Source organism: Lepisosteus oculatus, chromosome 11 (assembly GCF_040954835.1).
Source record: "Lepisosteus oculatus isolate fLepOcu1 chromosome 11, fLepOcu1.hap2, whole genome shotgun sequence".
In the NCBI taxonomy this organism is placed as follows: Eukaryota; Metazoa; Chordata; class Actinopteri; order Semionotiformes; family Lepisosteidae; genus Lepisosteus; species Lepisosteus oculatus.
This window is the reverse complement of record NC_090706.1, coordinates 37,380,025-37,404,492: the sequence shown is the minus strand read 5'-3', so window position 1 is coordinate 37,404,492 and position 24,468 is coordinate 37,380,025. Positions and strand designations below refer to the sequence as shown.

General features: G+C 40.6%; 3 protein-coding genes across 6 annotated transcripts; 1 reads left to right on the top strand and 2 right to left on the bottom strand.

Annotated features, from left to right (window-relative positions):
• Window positions 1-733: 733 nt before the first annotated feature.
• Window positions 734-5,906, bottom strand: gpr205c (lysophosphatidic acid receptor 6). The gene is made up of 2 exons (XM_015349671.2): window positions 5,794-5,906; window positions 734-5,006 (listed from the first exon to the last, which is right to left on the bottom strand). Exon 2 carries the CDS (start codon window positions 4,997-4,999, stop codon window positions 3,923-3,925), a length of 1,077 nt encoding a protein of 358 aa, XP_015205157.2. The 5' UTR covers window positions 5,000-5,006; window positions 5,794-5,906; the 3' UTR covers window positions 734-3,922.
• A 1,374-nt stretch (window positions 5,907-7,280) lies between these two features.
• On the top strand, window positions 7,281-10,435 carry higd2a (HIG1 hypoxia inducible domain family, member 2A). The gene is made up of 2 exons (XM_006631929.3): window positions 7,281-7,505; window positions 9,174-10,435. The coding sequence occupies exons 1-2, from the start codon at window positions 7,319-7,321 to the stop codon at window positions 9,338-9,340; spliced, it is 354 nt and encodes a 117-aa protein (XP_006631992.1). The 5' UTR covers window positions 7,281-7,318; the 3' UTR covers window positions 9,341-10,435.
• Window positions 10,436-11,088: 653 nt separating this feature from the next.
• Window positions 11,089-23,023, bottom strand: cltb (clathrin, light chain B). Of its 4 annotated transcripts, none has more exons than XM_015349942.2 (6): window positions 22,654-23,023; window positions 19,650-19,699; window positions 17,891-18,008; window positions 17,452-17,563; window positions 16,422-16,475; window positions 11,089-13,917 (listed from the first exon to the last, which is right to left on the bottom strand). In XM_015349942.2, exons 1-6 carry the CDS (start codon window positions 22,820-22,822, stop codon window positions 13,746-13,748), a joined length of 675 nt encoding a protein of 224 aa, XP_015205428.1. In that variant the 5' UTR covers window positions 22,823-23,023; the 3' UTR covers window positions 11,089-13,745. The 4 variants fall into 4 exon arrangements, with proteins under 4 accessions (XP_015205428.1, XP_015205429.1, XP_015205430.1 ...); XM_015349943.2 differs by lacking the exon at window positions 16,422-16,475 and adding an exon at window positions 16,662-16,685 and having other exon boundaries at window positions 22,654-23,022; XM_015349944.2 differs by lacking the exon at window positions 16,422-16,475 and adding an exon at window positions 16,662-16,682 and having other exon boundaries at window positions 22,654-23,021.
• Between the last annotated feature and the right edge of the window lie 1,445 nt (window positions 23,024-24,468).

Here is a 24,468-nt window from a genome sequence, read left to right as displayed (position 1 = left end):
TATAGACTCTATTAGAAAGAGGAAAATGTTAATAACTAACAACGATGATTAAAGCGAAGTGATTAAAGGGTGAGCTCATTGATTGTTTATTCATGTAGAGACAGGTTTAAAAGTCTAATAACATATTGACTTCCATTGATTGTGTAAGCTCAACATTAATCTGATCTAATTCCAAACTTCCAGCCAGACGAATTCAAAGCACATCAACTCCACTCAATTCCACATCTTTGCTTGGAAGTGCTTCAGAATCCTGATGTTTCCTGGCGATAAGCCACATCCGGCCTAAATATATTTAGAGTGTAAGTGTTGAGTTTCATTAATCTCACAATTATTGCCAATAAACTATTCATATTCGCTAACACCAGACTTTTCTGGCACTAGAATACCAAATTGGCTTCTCATTTCAATTGATTTATCTCATGGGAGTCTTACGTGCGTGATAGATTATGAATCCATATATGTCTCAGGTTAATCAAAAGCAATCAATGTTGATAAATATTCTAACATATATTATAATATGTAATCACATCACACATAATCAGCTGTCAAATATTTTAAAAATTAACATAAAAATGGACCAAAAATGGCTTTCTATCTACTGATATTAGCAACAATGTTTTTTTATCAGATTTTTGCTAGCTGCTAAAATCCATGTTCTGATTTGTCTTTGTCTTTGTCCTTGCAACTTTCAATAAAGCAAATCTGAAAAACTGAGATATTACACCGCTGTTAGTAAATTGCTTTAATTTCAGTGCCTTTTTATTTCACAATGAAGAGAAAGAAATATGATAAGGAAACACAGACCTGTATGACTGAATGATACTGGCAACTTTCCACTGTAAGCGGATTAAGTTGTCATGAGCTGTGGTGTAATGCAGTCTTTAACAATGAGCCAAGGTTAAAATGTTGCTTAAAAGCACAGCCTCAGATTTCCATATTTTAAATTCACTGGTGTGTTACAATCAGAATACAATCCTTGACCAAAAATGTCACCAAGGATTTAATTTGGATTCTTTTTTTTCTGTTGTGAGACACGCATGAATTGAACATCTGTGCTGATTTTGTCTACACATATTTTAAGAAGGCATAAAATGTTTGGCTTTATCTAGAGATTTAGTAGAAAAGGGTACTGAGCTGTGACAACAAAATCCTCTAAACACAATTTTCTGATAAAGCATGTAAACAGGTTTTGTACATCAGTACATAAATTAACAGTGACATATCTGGACATTTATGTTCTTATGACAACAATTCTATGCTTTTATAATAAACAGTAAATCATTAACCAGAGGAACCAAGTGGAAATGACATAGAAGTGCATTTAACTACTTTAAATGGGATGAACATCTTTATACAAAAGAAGCAGGTGAGCCTTTATATCAAAGAAGAAGTTAAGGGAGAAGGGAGATAGAGTAAAGTTTAGAAAAGACCAATTTCAGAACTCTTAAATATCCTCATCGAACTCTTCCTTTCTTTAAAACGCTTATCGTAGACAACCAGATAAGAAATAAATCAGTTTTTCTTTGCACAAGAACAAATATAAGTAATGTTATATATAGTACTGTTCAAAAACGGAATAAGACATTTACAGCCTGTTTATTCCAGATAAATGTACATATAAATGAGAGTTAATCTGATTTACAATAACTACTGAACTGCAGCTCTTAGCCAGTTTTGCTGAGATTGCCGATAACTATTAAACAAAAATGAATTTAATATTGCATTTACAGGAATCTTACAGTTTCATACTCGTGGTACAGCAATACCTCAACATGGTTCATACACCCAAAATTGGCACTTTTCTGATGAGGTATTATTGTTCAAAATTATTTATTGTTAGGGAAATTCTTTAATTTCAGGCATCATAGCCAATTATATGAAAACTGAATGTTGTAAAATGAGGAAATTCCCCAGCGAAACTAGTGCTGTTCCTTACATCCCTTTCTTGTCACAACAAGAAATTGCCTGTTGAGCAATTTCTACTGAGGAACTAAATAATAACATCATAGTGTCATTTCCTTTTTATAATATACATATACTATATACAATGAATACACCCCCCCCACACACACACTTTCTTGTAAATGTATTAACATGTCATGATCATGCTGTGCTGTATCCTAGGATTTGCAAATCCCTGGAAAATGCAATAACCTAGATCAGCAGCTGTCAATCCCAGTCCTGGAGGAACACTGTCTGATGGTTGTCATTATACCTTAGTTTTTCATCTCCAGTACTAATTGATGAGTTGATTGGTCTGCTTAGACTTTTATTTCACTTGTTTCTTCGGTCAGTCCTGAGTGTCAAAACTTCAAGGGTACCTTTTTCCAAAAGCTTCTGCACACAGAATTTCATGCAGGCTCTTCTCAGGTTGCTTGCTGTTATTTCCGAGTAAACAGCTCTTGGGATTTGATCAGACGCAGGGGGAATGACACTGTTATCACACAGTCCCACAAGGAGCGTTTTTTTCTGCTGAGGTCCACTTTGTTACATTTCAGGCAGCAGACCTGAATGAGGACCGTTCTGAAACCAAGAAATTTGTACTGGGTTGATAACAAATACAAGTCCATTCATATAATTTTGGGTGTTGCTCCAAAAAATAGCCACCTGGGAATGCTTTCTCTCGTAATTTTAAGTTATATTCTTGCAAAGATATTTCTTCACTGAGTTCATTACTGGTAAGATATGATTCTGCCACACAGTAAAGAACGGTGCGCTTTTGATTAAAATGAACAAATATAAAAATCTGAATGATTTCAGGACTCTGACCTGTTCCCATCTAAGTTTCTTATCTTTAATGTGCTTTGTTGACAGTAGGTAAACCTTCACACCTAGTTGGAAGTTTTTGAAGAAATAATTAATCCCTGTACATGCATCCTTTATATTACAAGTTTAACATCTATTCTGCGACTGATCCAAAAATAATTTTCTAACAGTGCTCACATGAGGACTGGGAAATCCTTGTGTGATTTTATATTTTGAAGTTTTTTGTAAATGTGATTCCAGTACATCCCCTAAGTGACAAAGAAAAACATTATTGATTGTTTACCGTGTTAAGCACAATACAGTACAATATTTACATGCATCCACCAGGCTACCTTTTTAAAAAATAAGAACTGTCTGTGATACTAAGTAAGTGAAACCTTTGAGCAGCAACAAGACTGAAAGCCCCCAACGTAACGGGGGCCGGTCCAGGCTCCCGCAAAGCATAGTTCAGGACCCTATGCAGACGGTATAATCCGGAAGTAAGTGGAGAAGGACAACAGGGAAAAGACGTAGAGGTTCAGGACAGGTAGACACACAGGGGGGCGTGACGACGGTGATCCGGTGCTCGGGGGGCGTGGCAACGCCAAACAGATCCAGACAGTCCAAAAGGGGGAATCCAGGGTCCAAAACCAGGGGATCCAGGGGACGAGACAAACACAGTAAAAAACCCCGAACAAGATCCGGAACAAGGACTGGGAATAAAACCAGGGTAAGGGGGCCAGGCGCTCCGAGTCCCGGACTCAGATGGTCAGGACGCTGTGATGAAGTCTATGTCATCGGGTCTTTCCTGGAACTGTGGGTAGGCAGGCTTCCGAGCATCCATCTCCCAGTGCTGAGACAGGAATAGTGCGAGCGCCAGGCTTAAATACGGACTAAACAGGTGGCAGGTGCATGAAATCAACTCAATTACGAAAGGACCGGAGCGCCCTTAAGAGGAGGCATTTAGATCGTGACACTCAAGCTTTTTTAATAACTGTTTCCAAGCAAGATTTCAACTTCAGGCTAAGGCTGATTGTTAAGAGCTTACTACTCACTGAATAGTGAGGACAAAGCGGAGAACAGCAACCAGTACACAGCTTTTGTAACAGTGTGTGGAATGTCTCAATTAGTTAATTATTTGCTTAGTGTGGGATAGTTTAAACTTTGAAGCTCTTTATTATCTTTGGGTATTGGATGTGGTTTCTGTAGAGCTTGTGATGTTCTCTTTACAGAAGCAGGGCAATTCAAACTTTATGTCCTCTCCACTTAAGTAGTACACTATAGGGTCCAAGCAGCTGTTGAGGCTGGCTACACCCATCACTACTTTACGGGCGCCACAGGTGAAACGAAGCAAGGAAGAGCTGGGCAGAACTCGAACCCGAGCCAACGTGTGCAGAGTCTGAATGATGTGGTAAGGCAGGAAGCTGACGGTGAGCACCCCGATCACCACCATTATGGTCCTGAGGGATTTTTTCTTTAAGTGCAGCGTGCTCTGCTTCCCCCGAGTCAGGGCCATGATCCGTTTCCCGATCAGGACGTAGCAGGTCAATGTGGCACTGAAAGGAAGGAAGAACCCCGCAATGGAAGACATGATGTTTATGGCGGCCAATCTGCTGCTCCATGACTTGGAGGAAAAGTTTTCCATGCACGCAATCCGGCCATCTGGAAGCACATTGGTGGTGCGTTTGGAGAAGATGAACATGACAACAAAGAGAAACATCAGCCAGATGATGCAAGACACCACAACACGGTACAACGGTCTCTGCAGTCTGAGATACTTGATGGGATGCACCACTGCTACGTAGCGGTCCACACAAACACAGGTGAGGAACAGGGTGCAGCCGTAAATGTTGCTGAAAAAGAGGCAACTCGTTATTTTACACATCACCTCTCCAAAAACCCACATATTGCCAAGGGCGTGGTAAGAAATCTGGAGCGGCAGGCACAAGGTGAACAAGACGTCGAGGATGATCAGGTTGACGATGAAAACCTTGGCTTGAGAAGACCTCCGCCAGGTTCTGCACAGATGCCACAGGGCCGTTCCATTTCCAAGGCAGCTCAAGACGAAGACTGGCGTGTACACAAGAGGGAGGAGGACAAACTGGAAGCTGGTGGAGTCAATACATCGATAGCTTGCTTCCTCCCCAGTGGAAGAATTTGACGATACATTGTCTTTAGCATTCTCAGTTGCGCTCACTGGTGCTGACATCGCATAAAATGTTCCCTGCAAAGCATCCGGTGTGAGAGTAGTCATCCTGAAACTGCAAAAAGAGAGGTTGTGTTGAAAATGTCATTTTATTTGGCAATTTTAGAGCTATAAAATGAATCATGTTACAAAAAGATGTGTGGGTGTTTATAGATTAATGCGGAAATCCTGTGTTTATATTATATGTATAGATGCACATAAAAATGTAGAATATAAGAAGCTGTGTGTGAAAAAAAGCAAAAAAAAGGTCTATGTTGTGTACACAATATTTAGTTATTTAATAATAATTTTTGAGGCAAAAGTCTTTATTCCTCATATAGAAAATGTAATATTTAAGTGTTATATTTATTGGTACACTGTAATTTGCCCATTCTTAAAAGCCTTTAGCTACGTGTCTGCCTATTAACAATTATGAATGTTATTTATTTATTTGGAATGATCTCAGTGTACTTAAAACCTTAATAACATGTACAAATCTACTTAATTTTCCTGACCTAAATATTCTTTCATAAAATTGAACAGCTATCAGTGCTATAATGCCTACATTTCATTAAAACCTATTAAATTAATGTTGAATCTTTAAGAATTCCCACAGCACGTCTTCAATGAATTTCGAAAACTCTTAAATTAATAGATTAGCCTTGTTCAGCAGACAGATATTTTTCTGAGCTCTGTGAGTTATAGCATCCCACTGTGCATTCAATTATCAGTTACAATCTGCCAACTGCTTTTGAAAAATCACTAGTCATGCCTTCCTTGTCAACTCAAGTAGCAAATGTGTACTTGCGGGATTGTGAAGTACATCAGGTGAAAAAAAGTTATTTAATAAATAAAATACTTACATTTATTTTCTGCCAGAAGTATTTCTACTTATCAGTAAGCTTGGAAAATGTTCGTTTATATGAAAGCGCACCAGAGTCAGCGAATCTTTGCAGAAGTACGGACCAGGCACGATGTATGTAATATTGTAAAAGAAATGTCACGAGTTGCGGAAAATCTCATCCTCAAAATCTTAAACTAAGTACTGTTATGATTCATCTGAAGAAGTTAACTCCTTCTTGACGCAAGATAGCCATTAATGGACATAAAAAAGGGATTTACAGTCTAATTATGTTTGTCACAGACAAAACACAATAAGCATTTAATATAATAAAAGCAGTGGATAATATTATTTTGCTAAGAATTCAGAAAAGCTGTTTATGAGAATGACCGTGCTGAGAGCATTTTGCAAACTGCCAGAGAGAGGAGTGGTCACTCACTTCAATCCTTGGGCAGTAAGATTTAGCAGATGTTCTGTTCGACAATACTGTTTCTACCGTTTGCACCTAACACCTTCAGAAGACCTCCAGTTTCTCCAACTGTGTGAAATGCTTCGCTGTTTTCCGTGTGTGCTGGTTGGAAATTATGATCCCATGTATTTATACATTCAATTATATACAAATCAAGAGTAGTTTTTTTAAAAAAAATTATGAGCTGCATTCTGGTCACCAGTGAAATCTCTTTTGGCATCTGGATCGAGAACTCTAATACTTCACAAAGCGAAATTGATTTTCTGTTGAGAAAGCTGGAAAGTGTGAAATGCATTTTCTTTTTCACTTATCTTCTGACAAATTGCCTCAGTTTTAAGCCTGGTGTCTAAAGACCCCGACCTCCCACAACACTCCGGAGTGTGGATGTCCCGTGCAGTGTATCTGACTGATCTGGGTGGTTTACAAGTCTGTTAAAGCAGAGGGAGACCGTTGATTTTAGTGTAGACGGGCAAATTAAAAATTCATTAAAATAAAACAAAAAAAATAAAAAAGTGCGCGCTTTCTACTTCCAGATATATACAAAGGTAGTGTACGGAAAATCCATAAAAATAAATGACGAACAACTGATGACTTTTTAAATTAAAAAAGCTGTATTTATTTAGTATTTAAATAGTATTATGCATATCAACTATTCATACACTATGATGAGTGTAACTGCATACAATTTAAATAATTTGCCGTACACTTTGAAAAAGGAAAGCAATTTACAACTTTTAAGTGTCACCGATGATCCAATGAAGTCTCGTCAATAAATATATTGATTGCGAAATTGACCTACAGAAGCATGTGTCTTCTGCCAGGCATCTGAGCAGTTCAGAGCTCAGCTGTCCCGAACTACAATATCATAAAATTATAGGAGACTGAAACTCAGCCACAGGGAACAAAAAAAAAAACACCTACCCCGCCCATTTCTTTAGCGTGACCAATCATTTACGAGAATTAAACAAACACTCGTCTTTGTGTAAACCACGCCCACTGTCGCAGGCTGACCAATCGCGAAATTCGCTTTGCGTGCGCTCACGCCGTGACGTGACCGAGCTTCTTCCGGAAAGCAAACATGGCTGCTGCCACAACGCCTGTAGGGCAAACTCAGGTTTCTGAGACAGTTCATTCTGGATCTGTGGGGTTCGACTTGACTAAACCCCCTGTAATCGAAGGATTTGCTCCTGCTCCAAGGCCCAGAGAGGAAGGGTTCAAAGCCAAGTTTATCAGAAAAACTAAGGAAAACCCGTTTGTGCCCATAGGTGAGTTACATAAATGTCTTACGGTTATACAACTGCAACTATGTAAAAGCAGGGTGTTAGCACAGAGTTGACAGTATTACCTTTTATTTTAACCTTGGTTGCTGTGGGTTGTTCCTGTTCCTTTTATAGAAAAAAGAAACCTACATTTTTTCCATGAACGTTTTTGACGTGCGTAAAGCAAAGCATGCGGGCATTATGTTGCTATTGTTGCTTTTTATGTAGGTACAGACTACTCATTCACTACTTATGCTTTGTTCAATGAAAAAAAAACAAACAATCTCATTGAATAGCTCACTGAGGTCATGTCTGTTACCAAACCGCTTTTTCCATACGGTGTCGCGGGCAGCAGGGGGCCTACGAGCGCAAGGCAGGGTACACCCTGGACGGGGTGCCAGTCCATCGCAGGGCAAGTGCAAGCCTGTCATACATGGGGACAATTTGGAGGCCACGGTAAAGGCTGAGGGGGGGAATTTGGCCCTGACACCGGGATAACTCCCTACTCTTATTGAGAAATGCCCAGGGACCTTTAATGACTACTGAGAGTCAGGACCTCGGTTTAACGTCTCATCGGAAAGACAGGGGCATTAGGACCCACACAGACCGCAGGGTGGGCGCCCCCCGCTGGTCCCACTAACACCACTTCCAGCAGAAACCATAGCGTCCCAGGAGCTCTCTCACTCAGGTACTGACCAGGCTCAACCCTGCTTAGCTTCAGTGGGCTGCCAGTTGAGAGCTGCAGGCTACATCTCACTGAGGTAAAACTGCTAAGTCATTCTGGGTGCAGACGTGTGTAAATGTCCTGGCTTGTCAGTCACCAAGCTGTTCTCGTCACCTTGATGTAAAAGTAGGGTATAAGCAGAGAGGATTTGAGGTAGTAAACAGCTTCGTCAAGGGTTATTTCCTGAAGCAAGCAAGATTGGTAATTTTTATCACAGAATAAAATGAAATAAAGAAGGCAGTTAAATATCCAAAGCTATGCTTATTAGCCTTGTATCAGTGGAGAATAAGTACCTCATAATTGTGCTCCAATAACTTGCAGACTATGCCATGTTTACATTTAATAAGGGATTAACTGTGTTTATATACATCATTATCAATGTCTCCAGATAACTAATAAGCAGCTTCTGTATACAGGAAGTTGCCACTTTCAGGTAATATAATGGAAGAGAAAGATCAAAGGTGAGTTCTGATTTTGCAGGGTTACGAATGAATTGTAATTATAAACGGAGGTTTTCAGTGTGCCGACGTCGAGCAGGAGAGCATGAAGGCTCCTGCAAGTCTGTGGCCACTGGCAGAGGAAGGTGAGCAGGCCTCATTTCACATCAACCTGCTGGCATCTTCCTGGTGACTGTTGCCCTTTGCTCCCTCCGGGCTCTCCCAGGAGGTGACCTGCTGCCTGCTCCACGGGGACTTTTTATCCTAGTGTCTGATTTGAACATGCGCAGTTACAACTGAGAGGACATTAGGCCCATCCAGCCTGTCGGGTAGCTAGCAGCGAACTGATCCAAGGGTCCAGTTATTTCTTGAAAGAAGCCAGAGTGTCACGTTCAGCAACGTGGCCGGCTAGCTTGTGCCACGTTCTCACGAGCCCTTGGGTAAAGAAACGCTTCGTGTTCCCGGTTTTTGAACGATGTGCCGTTAAAACCCCCTTGTTTTCTTTCTGGTCAGGCTGTCTGGGCACGGCTGGAGCCCTCACCTATGGACTCATTGCCTTCAAGCGTGGCAAGACCCGCCAGTCCCAGCTGCTGATGCGGACGCGGATATTCGCCCAGGGATTCACCGTGGTCGCGATCCTGGTGGGCGTGGCAGCCACCGCGCTGAAGTCCAGGAAGTGAGCAGAGGGGTCCTGACAGAGCAGAGGAAGAGGAGGGTGTGGTTACAGTTTTCTGGCTGGCATTTCCCACTTCAGAGAACAACTCCTGACGGGGAACAATCAAACACGATATTTTGGTTTTGGCTTGGTTGAATGTAGCATTTCAACTGAGTGCTGTGAACATCTTTATTTCACAAACAACATTCGTATCACTATCTGAAAAGCGCCATATGAAAAAGCGGCATGACTTTTTAGCGCCTTATTTTGCCATAATGATTGGGGCTCCGGTTTCTGCGTTGCTCCCGCAATATCTACATACAGTAAGATTTCAGTGCAACAAAATGTTGAGTATTTTGAAAATGAAAGGGAAAAGAAGCATTAATTAAATATAGTAAGTTTCAAGTCATTTAACTATAAAAATACTTGAGATTGAAGACGTTTGTGGGGAAAATGTGGGAGTGGAATTAATTTAGCGATCATGTGCATGTAATTGAACACGCTATTACTATGTGGGTTAAGGTTTAATATAAACTGCTGCAGCAGGTAGATATACAAATTGCATTATACAAGTAACTTAAGCCCTCCTTAAAAGCATAGTCGGGTTTGTAACTACCCAAGTCAATTTCTATATGTTTTTGTATTGTGCCTGGGAAGTTAGTTTTGAAAGTTACATCTAAGTCACAAATTTTAAGATTATTTGTAAAATATTACAGCCATAAAAATGCATTTTGGGGTTATTTCACTGAATGTTCTCCATACCATTCTGGCTGCCATTTTTCTACCACTTTATTCATTATTTATTTTTTCTTCTGTGTTCCCTTGCCTTAACATTTACCATAGGTTATTTCCCAGCAACTATAAACCTAAATCACATGTGTGAACAGCAACAAATATTAATCTGACAAAGCACTGAAGGGAACTTCTAGGAACTTTTGTATCACACATACCTCAGTGTATAAGACATGGTGTATGTACTGCCTGTAATGCTCAGTCTGTTCTATATTTACAGTTCATAGACAGCTGTAAATAGTGCTGTAGGCAGGAATTTGTGAATACACGGATGATAATGTTGTAAACTCAGATTTCTACAACAATAAAAAAATTTTGGTGGAATATACGTACATTTCTGTTTTCTTTATTACCTTAAGTCTCTCTTTTTAGAACATAAAAAAGGTTGTAAGAAGTGGTCATTTGACCCAAAGTCTATCTGTTGACTTGATATGTGGATCTCATCCAGTCTTTTCCTGAAAGAAGCAAAGGTAGGGACTTCCAAGAGCATTGCTGGGTAACTTGTACCATACTCCAACAACCCAAAGGAGGTGCAATACTGAGCTGTTAAAAGATGTGTGGCTCCAACCTAGTCCTCCTTTAACAATTATGGTTAGCGCACTGCACTTTCAGTGTGTGATTTTAGTGATAAAAAATGAAAGCTGCAGTTAGAAAATAAACCCCCAAAAAAGGGAATAGGAGAAAAAAAGGCAGGAAACTCTGATGAAAGAAGGTAATCTTTAAACTATACAATTGTTTATGTTTGTGCCTGCTGTCAGAAATCTTACAATTTGGTGGTGAGCTGAATGTTTAAGATGTCAATTGTGCATTCACACGTTTTCAAGCATTTCTATAATGGAATGACAAACACTTCTTCATTCTGACTGATAAGCACCTAGATGTTATAACACCTGTTTAAGTGCTGATTATAACAGACTGTCACATGTAATAATTTTCCAATAAAACACAGGTTTCCACAAGATTCTAATAAAAAAAACCTCCTTAATATACAATTCAGCTTTATTTTTTTTATTCAGAAGTGGAGTAACAATTCCAAGTGTAACATTTTTCTTGTCCTCTAAAACAGATGCACTGTTTCGAACTACATCATATATATTCATGCACAAATATACATGTATGCAACAAAAGTGTGAGACAGTAACCTACAGAGAATCCACTGTGAATTCCAGACGACAATTTCTCCTTTGTTCGTACTCAGGAGATGACAAGAGTAGTGCAAATTGAAACATTCTGACTGGGGAATTGTGTAATTCTTGGTGGCAGGCCTGAATGCGGTAGTGCACAGCTTGTCATAAGTAAGACTGGTGTAAAGGGAAGGATGCTTGTTATGTGTTGGCTTTAGCAGATGTGCCATAGCTGGATGAGGGTGTTTTAGGTATTGTATGCATGTTGGAAACAAGAAATACCCCCACATGTATTCATCTGATAATCATTAACCCCTTCTCATCTTTTTTTCCTTAGCGGTATGTAACCTTTCATAAAATTCTCTAAAAATGTTCTCTAAAACGATTAAGAATCTCCATTCATTTGGCAACTGGAAAAGGATTGGAATTAAAAATGGAGAGTGTGAGGAAGGGCATGCCTGCCATCTGACCCTGGAAAACAATTTCCCAAGCAAAAAAGTCCACCGAGAGCTCAAGGTGGAAGGTAATTTCTCTGAATATTTAGGTGAATGGAAACTGATGTTTCTTAACACAAGGGAGAGAAGAGGACATATCTGCTGAAAAAAAAGGAAACCAAGATCTTGGGGTTTTAAGAGGCACTAACATTTTGGCAGTATAGGAGCGAGGTTACTGGAAAGGCCACACAATACTCTGTAACAGAACATTAAAAAAAACAGTTAAACCATACTTGACAGTTTCCGATCAGCCCAGACCTTTTCATTTGTAACCTTATTGACTGACACCAGGTCATAATGAGACCGATGCCACTCTAAAACTGAGTTTTAGACTATGGCACGCGCAGGGTGGCACTGAGGTTGTTCTTAAGGTCCAGGTTTTCTCTGAAATTCACAACTTCCTAATAATGAGGTGAGTTTTAAAGCCCTTCGACCAAAATGCTAAGGTGTTAAGATGCTGTGCTCTTACAAGAGAACAGATGCAAAGAAATCAAAGAAGTTCCAGAAGTTAAAATTAGCTGTAAGTTCTCTTAGGCTTTGGTGAAAGAGACAGTGGCGATGCATGCACCAAGAACAGGGAAACCAGCAACAGACAATAATTTTCATGTATTCTGACCCCCTATGGTGGACAATGACCTTTTGCTGTTAATAAAAGTAGGCCTTGCTCATTAAATCCTGTAGCTCAGTTGCTGGCCTCTCTGCATGTAACATTATGAACTGCCTGCACAATCATCATGGAAAGGGCAGTCTCATTATGGTGGTAAGGGGACTGAAGTTTTTAGAGTGACACTACAGCGGTTTAAGATTTACATCTTTAGGATGTCTTTGCTATGACAGTGCATCTGCAGTAATGCAGTACATCTCAATTTAGTGCTTCATCCAACTGTAAGATCATTTTTAATAAGGTATACGGAGAAGTAGCTTATAACAGTTTTTTAAATCATCACCAGGAGCTACCCTCCCTGAAACCCAGACAAGGTACACATTTCAGGACGTCTTCAAGTTAGGACTCAAAAAAAACCCAACAAATGTCTAGTATTGTTTGCAGAGCTGAGGTATATCTTTACAATTCACTCCTGTTCTGAACATTATCACCTGGAAAACAGTATTAAATGGATGGTTTTCTTATATATTTAAGCAGCAAACCCGGTTAAAAGCAAAGCACCACATGATGCAAGGACTTGTGTGAAGTGTCAGCTTCGTGAAGGAATGGCAAACAGCAGAACGGGGGGTTGTGGCACAGATAAATCTGTAAAAACAGATTATTTTTCTTATGTGATCTTGCGCTACTAAACAGAAGACAGTAATACACCACTTAACCTACTGTTGCAAAGCACAAATCCCAGTGATACTGCGGAAGGCAAAAGAAGGGAGAATCTATAGCAGCGTATGGCACTGGTGAATCTGACAGACAAGAAACCAGTACACGAGAGGAAAATGGTGGCAAAAAGAACACTTATAGATGCAGTACATCAGTCAAATAATCAGGACCCTGTGGAATTGACTTTTTAACCACAAGTATCTCAAAAGTGAAGGAGAGGCACCTGGTCAAGGAACAGTAAAACAAAAATGCTGTGGAAAAGGATGTATTTAAGTAAAGAAAAATAATCTGCCTCAATTTATTGTCCAACACCTCCATCTCCTGGATGAAAATGTTACTGTCCCAGAAGACGCCCGAAATCGGATGGCTTTTCTGTGAGCACAGGGATTTCCAGACAGAGAGTGTCACCGCTCTGCTTTTTCTCTACAATGGTCAAAACAGCACGACAGAATCACGCTGAAGGAGACTAGATCGGGAAAGGAGAGATGGAAAGAGTCGTGAAAATTGGGAGGGGGGGGGGACAAGAAAAGGGAATACTGCATCCATAAGTGAAGGGATCAAAAGGTTAAGGTGCTTGAAAGAAAAAAAAACTTGTAACAGATTGGCTTTCCTTGATCCAGACGATGGGTGGCAAAGCTCGTACTACAGGAGGAGGAAAGGGGTGTGACTGGGGGGTATGTGAGACACTGTAGCCCAGGCCTAGCGGACCAAGGGCGTCTGTTTGAGGGATATGAGCACAGAGCGCATGCGGGACACGTCCTTGGACTGCTTGTTGGTCTTGGGGTTGAAGTCACAGAGCCGTGCGACCCTCTCCCACTCTGATCCCGGGGAGTCTTCATCACATTCCTTCAGGAAGGCCTCTTCCGATGCCCTAAGGGAAGCACAGGGGAGACAGGGAAGAGCTTCTTTACTTTCAGGACTCCACAGCTGTGCTGCAGGCACACTCTCTCTCTCATGCATGTGCAGACACACGGGAAGGTAGAGAAATCTGGTCACAAAGGGACAACCTAGAGGCCTGCCACTTCCCCAATGGCCACACACTGCTCTACGGTTTTCTGATGGTTAGGAATCCCCATCTTATCTATCTAGTCAGGAACTCCCCCAGTTTTAGCCCACACTGTAACAGCACTGATGAGAACACAATGTCCATCTGAACTAACAAAAGTCTGCATAACTCCGAGGACAAACTTCTAACTACTATACTTCACAGGGAATTAAAAGTTGTACAAATAATCAAAATGTAGTGCCAGATAAACAACTTCACAACTATGTTCTGCAAAAATATATTTTTAAAAAACTTCATCTGTAAATTCATGAGTAGGAGTTGCTATTAATCCTAGAGTTACCATATTAGGGAGTGCCACACCTCCGTAAAGACAAGGAGTTGCAAGAAATCATCTGATTTAAATATAGAGGCCTACCTTAGTTCTGCATCACCCTTCAAATAAAACACTTACTGAAATACAAAGCCATTCTTGCTTGACCAGAAAGCAACTGATTTATAAGCCTGATAAGGCAGAATTTTCTATATATAGTATATATGTATACACCGTACATGTACACAAGCATGCTGTAATTGTGTATTTGAAAGCACTATTGAAACAAATGCTCAGTAATACACACTGTAACTACGTTTCACATTTTCTGAAGATGTAAATGTAAATATGTACATAAGGCAAATGGAAATTTAAAAAATGAAACAGATGTATGTTGGCAGTTTGTTTTTGTTTCCTCTTCCTCAAACCCAATCAAGGGCTCAAGTTATTGGATTTTTTTATCAAAAGCTACATACTGTTAATTAAATAATACTGGCCACAAACAAAGACTTCGAGGTAATAAGAGTAAAACAAAACATAGGAATATAATCATATCCACAGATTTTGCTTATCCTCCCATGCAAGGTTAACAGTGCCTGTACATAGTCTGGGTGTATACAGTTTCTGATATCTTGTGCTCCAGATTTCAAAAAGGCACCATCCACAAACAAAAAGATGCATTTGACCAACTATACTGAAAGGGACTTGCAATTATTAAATAGACACCTAAAAAAACAATACTCAAATTTTAACAAATATTATTTCAATTAACTCACTGGAAAGAAAAACAGCCCTTTTAAAACACAAAACTTCTTATGACACCTATATTTATTAAATTCACATATTTCCTAAACAGAGATTAGGTCTTGCGCATCTTTATTTCATCAGCTCGTCACGCTGTTCCCAAATCAAACTGACAGTCCCTTTCCATATAGAAGGAGGCAGTGAAGACAAGGAAAGACTGAGAAAGATGCGTGCAAGTCCACCCCCAATCCAGACCAGCCACACGCTCACAGAGCCCAACTAGATGATCCAATTAAGAATGTGTGAATGCATGAGCTACTTCTCTGAGGGAAAAGCAAGATGCATAATCACACATGCTGTATCTACACTTTAGAAAACAATATTACACATGAGCATCGCTGGGATTCACTGGCTTATGGCTTCTGTTTTCTATGTTCACCAGTCCATTACAAGTGATGAGGTGCACAGCAGATGAAAGGAACTGCATGTTAAAAAATCAAAAGAAGAAATCCAATCCAATCTGGAATAGTGCTTCATGCAAACTGAAATGCTACTGTGTGTGCATGAGATAAGAGACGTGGATGATAACTGCAAACTCAGGTCTGCAACAAACAAATCAAAGACTAACCTTGATCTCTGTTGCTTACGCTTATACTTACACATGTACGCAACATATTTTGTTATTTTTAAACGATAATTATATGCGTTTATCAAAAAAAGCAAATCTAATGAAAAGACAATGCAAAACTTGAAGCACAAAATGAAGTTAGGAAACAATCTAAAAATGAACAATTTCAGTATGCCAGATTCTGAAGAATCTTGCAAGAAATGATTGGGACTCAGACTAGCACTGCATGAGTAAATTCTTCAAATGGCAAATGTATCCTACTGGCTCATTTCGGTTTGAGAATCAAAATGCAGTTTTTTTTTTGTTACGCTGCACTGGATGAGTCTATATAGGAAGGTAAAATATGGTTAAAGTAGTGGCGGCCTCTAGCGGTAACAAAAGGAGGTACTACTTTTAGAAACTAAACTGTTCTGGCTTAGTTGCCACTGCAAAGAATCTACTGTGCATCAACAATCAGAACACATTCAACGGAACATTAAAAAAAGCCAAAAATGTCAGAGTAAAACGCTGATGATGCAAGGCCTGCCTATCATCTCTATTATTGTTTGTCTTTATATAAGCACTTTACTTATAGACAAGTCCTTGATCTTTTGGTTCTCATTACCAGTAAGATCTAGCATGCATTTTCTGTACAAAGGGGGATTCAGCAATTGGAAACCCAGAAGAGATGAAAGGTTGGACACGTACACGTAGCCTATCGCCTCAGCGTTGGGCTGCTCGTAGAAAGCCTTATCAGCAATCCTAGCGCACATGCGGGTTAGTCCAGAGAGAGATGAAAGGAGGCGAAAGACAGAGAAAAAAAGCGTCAGTTTCACACAACACGTGGGCAGCACCTGCCACGGTTAGAGAGACATAGAAGGGAGAGGTGCTCTCGCTGTTATTGAGGGGAAAACACAGAAATATAGATTTAAAGTTACAAACAGATACCGTGCAACAGATGGAGAAAGTCTGCTGAAAAATATAAAAGAAGGTTGTAGTTAGTAAAGAGAAACCATATGCAAGTAGATGTATGTAATAAATCTGACATATAATTGGCCAAAAAAACCATGAGGATACAAATTCATTTTTAGCATCATGGTGAAATAATTTTACACAGGAATGCATTCAAATGTGAGGATGTACACAAGACAAAGTTGGACCTTTTCATTGTTTACACTTTTGTTTCCATTTATCCAAAATAGCTGAACGTTTTTTTTTTCATACACACTGCATACTTCATTTTTCTGCCTCCTTGCAGTCTGGTGGATCCTAACCATGGAAAACACATTTCTTAAAATTCAGGGGAAAAAAAAAAGGTAACCATTCTACAACTAGTTTAAGAGTACCGTCGGGATTTGTACTGCTGTTACCTCAATTAGCTAGACTGGCTATTAGCTACACAGCTAGGGTTAGCTATATTGTCAGAGCTGCAGGATCTGGGAATGTGAAGTTGTAACTATTAAGATATCAGATTTAACCGTTCTTAAGGACAGGATTTTCCAAACAGTAAACAGTAGGTCAGTAAAGAAATGATCTTGCTTTTGGTTTCGTTCCCGAGGTTAGTGTCATATTTTCCAGCCCGGCAGAATGGAAAAGTGCTTTTCCCGCCCGTGACACATGGGCAGAACATCAAACCATGGATGCCAACATTACCGAAGGCACTGGGCCCATGAACTGGGATGACAGCCGCGGGCGTCCCTCACAGCGCCGGACCGTGAAAGAGGCGTGGCGGCCCTACCTGTTGTTGGCCTTGTTCTTCTCCATCTGCTCGTTCTGCCGCACGTGCCAGTCTTCCAGCTCCTTCTTCGCCTTCTCTTTCCACTCCGTTTCTGCGGCTCGGGACGCCGAGTCTGCGGCAGGAGTTCAACATGAGAGGCTGCGCACCAGTCGGGCGCTGACAGCCCTGAGGAAGCGCGCTCGGCCCCCCCACAAGAGCCTCGTCCTGTGGTCACGGCCACAAGAGGTTAACATCTGACCTTGCACATCCGCAAGAGACAACGGATTAGCTTCATCAGCAAAGGGGGGGGGGGGCTTAAGACATACCGATTTACTTGAATGGAAAAAACATACTACTGCAGCACGAAGGCTTTCATAATCCACTGCAATCAGGCTTACAAACTAGGATGCCCATTTAGTCTTGGAGGCATCAGGGTATGATCCTGTGTCCCTCTTGTTACCTAGCTCCTCCAGTCTGGCTTTCTGCTCTTCTCTCCATTTGCGTAGGCTCTCGGGCTCCTGCCTCTGCTGGTCCACTCGTGCTATGGCGGCATAGCTGTCAGTGGGGCCATTGGTCTCCTTAAAACAGAAGACAGCCAGTCTCAAAATCCGCTAAAATGATGACAGCTGTCGTTTTACATTTTACCTGCTCTCGGCCCCCACCTCTTGCAGTTTAAGAAGGTCATTTGATTTACAAATACTTTAGAACAAGACACACATTACTTCAGTCATAACACCTGGCCACAAAAAAGAGCTTCAAGTTTGATTCAGGCGTGCTGAAATGCACCATTTTCGTCTTAATATTTTAAGCTGGAAAAAAAAACCCAAAACGGTTTCCTTCTCAGTCATATTCTTAATCTCACTGGTAGCTGTTGGAATACTTTCTCAAAGGGAACGTGTGAAATTAGCCTGGGAAGAACAGAAAATATTATAACATCCTTTTTCTTCAGGTGCAAGAGTAGTTTCAAATCCACCGATGTCACCAACAGAGACTCCCGCGGATTTCATTAGCTGCTAAATTAAAAAAATATCCTTAATTGTTTGATTTCAAGATAATCTCATTTTAACATTAACTTCAACAATCTTAAAATACCAGTACTTTTTGCCCTCCACTTAGTCTATTTTGAGTCTATTTTTCCATTTTCCTCAGATTGCCATAGGGCATGATTCTAAATTTTATTTTTTATAAACATTTTCTATATAGCCGTTTCAACCGACTAATAAATACAATGATAAAAGAACCATGCGGTAAAGAAAGGAGCTAAGTACATCTCACTGGTTTCATCCTCGGCTCAGAGCAAAGCAAACCAACAAACCAACAAAGCACTTAGAGCCTGCTGTTATGTGAAGTCCCTTATTACAATCTGAGAAGTGTTTGCTTCTTGAAATCAGTGATGTGTGTTCCAAACTGGCTATTTGGAGTGTATGGCTCTTGATTGTGACTTCAGGGAGGAAAGCATGTTAAGTAAACCTTTCACTGCACAGTTGTTTTCCCTGGATGGTTAAACAGAGCTGTAGGATGTTCCCAGCAGGTGGGCTCTATTCAGGTTTTTCAGCTGAAACATATGGTGTCTCTCCACAAGGAGAAAGAAAGTTTGCGTTCTCTGGCTGCAGAGTTATCTTTTGCAACAGGAAAATGTAAAGCTAGTAATATGAATGAAATTGAATAAGAAGGGTTAATTCCACATGGGATAGAAGAAGAAAAAACAACATTTCTTTATCCCAGAGGGATGTGGGAATAGATAACAAGCTACCTGGCCATGGGGTTGAAGCCAAAACCCTTGCTTCACTCAGGAAATGGCTGGACGAGATGCCCCCTCTCATTTGTATACCTTCTTGAGTTCTTAACATTTTGGCTGAGAAGCCATCTTAACGTGTGTGGGGGGGGATGAGAGAGGAGGGATACAAAATGAAGGAGCAGGTAAAAAAAAGAACGAAAGATGACAAGAGAATGGGAATGGGGACTAAAAGAGGGGCTTAAGAGGTAGACATCTGGGCAAGTCTAAGCAAGCAATGAAAATGGATGATATGCAATGATATCTCGGATCTTGAGGCAAGTGACCCTATTAAAACAATAAATGAAATACTGAGACCATCAGTCGCAAACAAAATTGTGTAAGTCTCACAAATCTGCTGCAATTTCGCTTAAAAAATACATTTGTAAATTAAAAAAGCCGAACTAAATCGTACTTTACAGTCTAAAAATCAGTAAATACCAACCTGAAACAAATCACCATTTACTGTAGCAGCAGATTCTCCTCCAAAGCTATCTGCAAAACAAAAATGATTATGTGGTACAGTTTTTAATAAATAAATTCATGTTTATACAGTCTGTAGCAGGGACCTTGAGGGTTATTATCCTAGAGGCTGACAACTTTCTGTTGTCTCGGAGAAATACACATACAGTAAGTTACAGCAGGGACAGACAAGACGCTGTCGAGTGTGCTAATGAAGCAGGATCTGGTATCAGATGAATGGAATAGCGTTTCGATAATGGGACTGGCAAAAGAACGGAATCCATAAAAGGCAAAATCAAAAATGAAGCCAAACAGCCATGAACACAAATAAGGTCACTTACAGCAATTCTTGTGGAATAATCTATATCTGAACACACTTCTTCTGCATGCTTGCTAAAATGACCCTATCAAATAACTCCTTTTGCTTCTAGGTTGTCAGAGGTCTCCTAGGGTTCAGATCACATCCTGAACAAATTCCACCTTACTTCCATTTAGTATGTTGTTTTAAACACATCCACTCTAAGGGCTATGGGGGAAATTTTAGATGGAAGAACCTCAAATTAAAAAAAATATATATTGTAAAAAGTTAACCTATATCTTACTCTAAGGTCTTTCACAGCCTCACTAGACACCTCCTCTGAATGAAATGTAGTTTAGCAGGTCTACCCAACTGTTGTCAAGCCAGTTCAACAGCAAAAACCCTTCAATGGGCCATTACTTGAACTATAGCAACCTCTATATTTTTCAGTTTATAAAAGATAAAGATCAAGATCACAGACGGCAACATCTTAAGCCTTTTTACAACAACATACTTTTAAATGACTGAGTACAGAACCATATGTAGAATACACATCTGAATTAGGCACCGGTACATGAAGACAGTACTACCTGCTGACTTGACAACTTGCTCATTAATAGCCTGACATATGTTCTAAAATTATATGACTGTGTCTCAGTGAATATGTCCCCATTCACATCAAATAACTCACATTCCAGACGTTTGGCTTTATGGCACAACAGCTTGCATTGTGGATGCTCTTGGTTATCCCCGGAGCTCCATCCACAAACTCGAGCCACCAAAGTCCTTCGGGGTTATATGATGTGAACAGGATCACTGCCTTGAAGAGGCTAGTACCTGGCCATGACGAAGCCACACAAAATGATCAGGCACGTCTGAAGAAAGGCTTGTGTGCAGACTGCGACGTGTGGAATACCCATGAGAAAAAAACGTTCACACAGAACACGGGGACGCTATTCTCTTCCGAGCTTCCAAGACGCGACTGCTGTTGCACGATTACACAATGAAGACGAGTGGCAGATTTAATAGGGTCTCATTTATAGTATGATACTGGAACCATCTCAGAAGTGCTTTACTCTAATTTATTTATAGAAGCAGCGCCCTATACTCAGAAAATGGCTTCTGTGAAGCACTAAGCCACAACCAGGTTTATCCCTACGGGGACCTGCTGAAAAAGCATTGCTTTAGAGGCCTGAAACCTTAAAGGCAAAGATTGAGGCCGTCTGTCACAGCCTGCGCTCCCCTCCAATGCTTCCTTCCTTATCAGTGCAATCGGGATTGTCGTCCAATGCCCGCAGAAAACAGGCTCTCAAAGGAAAACTCCATCCAGGGCGGGAAATCTGCCCCTAGCCTCTCCTTTCTCTGCCAGCCTCTTTGATTTACAGAACTGTGTGCTGCTTATCCCCTCGCTTTTGTTTAATCAGCGTCAGTACCACGGGAAAACAGATGATGGCAAAGTTTCTGCTATTTCTGCTGAAAGATTTATTGACCTCATGCCTGCCGGGGTTCAGGAAATCGGCATCGCACGAACAGCACTTTCAGATGTCAGCCTTTAAAAGGCCCACATGGAATAGCTCAGCATTATTAGAACACAAGCTAAATTTGCTTAAAACCTAAAAGAGGAAAGTCGGTAGACAAAAGGTTTCCTAAATAACATTTTATCAACCACTCGGCCTACATTAATGTGACCTTGGATACAACTCACGCTGATTTTCTGTCTGCTATGCTTAGCAGGTGGCTGGAATAATACCTGGATTAAGATACGGTTAAGGTTAATTAAGGTTATTTACTCATTCTTAGATCCTAATTCTCCAAGCGGGAAAAGAGAATGGTATCCTATTTTACCTTCTGTCCCTTACCAAAACACTAACAAATCACAGTCCTTTTTCTTATAGCTGACATTGCCACAGATCAAGAGCAAGTAAGAGGTTTATTCCCTGCTGAAAAGAGAAGAAAGAAAACATAACGTTTCGGCTGTGGAGCCTTCTTCGATGCGATACGTTTCCTTTCTTCTCTTTTCATCAGGGAATAAACCTCTTACTTGTTCCTTTGCTGCCTACGCATGCTGACGCAGCTACCCACCTGAGCGTGTTTTGAATGAGCTACTTTTTTCTGTATTTCTATACTGTACTGTAACACCGTGGCGGGGAAGCTTTTGGTTTTGGGAGAAACGAGACCCGACCCTACTCCACAGAAATCACCTCGTTTGTCCCATTTCTTTAGCTGGAGAGAAACAAATCACCTCTTTGCTGGACATTCAATCGGTCCTTACTGGAACCCAACAGTAAGATGAAGCGTTCTGGCAAACGGGACAGATAAAACACCGATTTCTGTCACTATTTCGAGGTACAACAAAACTAAAAAAAAAAAAGACGACCAAATATACAGTACTATAGGCGCCACTTTTAAAATGGGCATAGTATTGTCACAGCAAGCCCAATGACTTCTGGCTATGCACTCAAATACTCTCCTTTCAAAAACACAGCAAGTTAGGCTACACTTGGCAAGTAATGGAATAACCAGAACCAGAAAACCACCGCATTTACCATTTTCAGCCTCCGTTTTAAAAGCCAGCACCTTTTTTTTTTAAAATACCAATATCTCCTAAATTCCAGCTCTTTCTGCTCGAACAGCCGATCGCAGTTAAAGCAGCTGCGCTGATGACCGCTGCCGCGGACCCTGTGCCCACCATAACTCTGCAGCGGCTGGCCAGCCCCCTCCAGAGCCCCGAAGCCTTCGTCATTTTCAATCCCGGCGATCTCGCTCTCTTGCTGGGCTAAGAACGCCGCCGCCGGGTCCTCCTCGGCCGGGGCTGCTCCGTTGTCGGAGGACGAGAAGAAACCGAAATCGTCAGCCATCTTTCTTCGGGGTGTTTTTTTTTTTCCGAGAGAAGAGATGAACCGTGCAAACAATACAATGCACTGTCTGGGCTGTATTCGCACAGGAACACCCAAGCACTCGGACTCCAGGAACTGAGCACTTCCTAAACCCTAGGCAAGCACTTCCTTTCCTCCCCCAGCTCACACAGGAACAAGATACGAAATGTCAAAGCAGGCGACTGGGAAATGACATCATTGGGGTCATTATCATAATTTTGGCTGATGTGTGCTAATCCAGTTCATGGGTGGAAACAAAAGACACTTATGTGAATGCAGTCACATGGCCGCACACAAAACACTTTTATGTGTACTTTAAAGCTTCAAAGCAGCAGAGCACATTTCCACTATGGTGAGGAGTAGAGAAGGAGAAAGTTACAGTAGCTTTATAATGTATGGCTACAGGCATTTGTGAATGGCTTATCAGTTCTTCCCAGGACGACAGTAATATCATGGTGCAAACTCCATTATCACCACATAAACAATATTTTCAAACACAGGTGATGGTTTGTAGTAAAACTACAAACTGAAGGTTGATCATTGGTCGTGTTTCATCTGGATAGTGTAAACTTTGTGAGGCTATTTTTATATGCGCTAACTCAACTCAGAATGTTACAACTAATTGTTATTTTAGGAACCTCACTGAAATAGCATCGCATCCTTCAAAGTCGGGAATTAGTTTTCGCACAAGCATTATTTGTTTTTCCACGAAATAATCTAAAGACCCCTTTGAAACTCAAAGCTCAGAAGATGTAGACAATTTTCCATGCAGCTACAGTGTATAATGTATGTTGTACTCAACGGTTTGTACACCTCCCAGTATTTAAATGTTAAGTACATAGGCAGTTTTACTATGTTGGACTGCATAAGGTCGACGTGCACTTCTTTCACTCTGTAGAGAATCTTATAAAATATCAAGGTGGAATTCAGCCCAAATCGTTTTTTTTTCCTATGGCTATGTAGCAGTAAATTACGTTAAGTATGATTACCTTGGAGGTAGTGGCTGAGAGGAGAATGGTGTCCAAATTAATGGTCATCATGAACAACGTCTCCCATCCCCTCTATGACAGGCTTGTGAGAATGAAGAGCGCGTTCAGCAACAGGCTGACCCAACCAGGGAGCGCTACAGAGATCATTCTTGCCTTCTGTCATAAGACTGTACAACTCATCCACTGTGTGTCTGTGCAGGGGCAACACTGACCTGTTTTTGGACTAAACATGAATTCTCTGTTTACAGCTGGTTTTCCTGTATACAACTGATTTTTGTGCAATATATTTATAATGTGCAATACATCTTTTTGTGTACTGAACATCCTGGTTTGTCTTGTCTTCTTCTACACTGTGAGCAATTCTGTAAACTCAATTTTTGAAGTACTTACTGTATTGTGTATTATGGTGTGATTTCGTTACACTGTGCTGTGTTGAGTGTGCCAAACTGCCGTTGCACTGCAATTTCCCTAAGATTAATAAAGTATCTATTATGTTTGCTGATTGTTAAACCAAAGATGTTACAGTATTGTGGTTATGGGCAATTTCTGCCAGCAATAAGCGGCACCAGCACTTAACTCCTGATTTTGTAAAATGTATTAAATAAGACTACAGTAAAATATATGAAACAGTTAAGATGA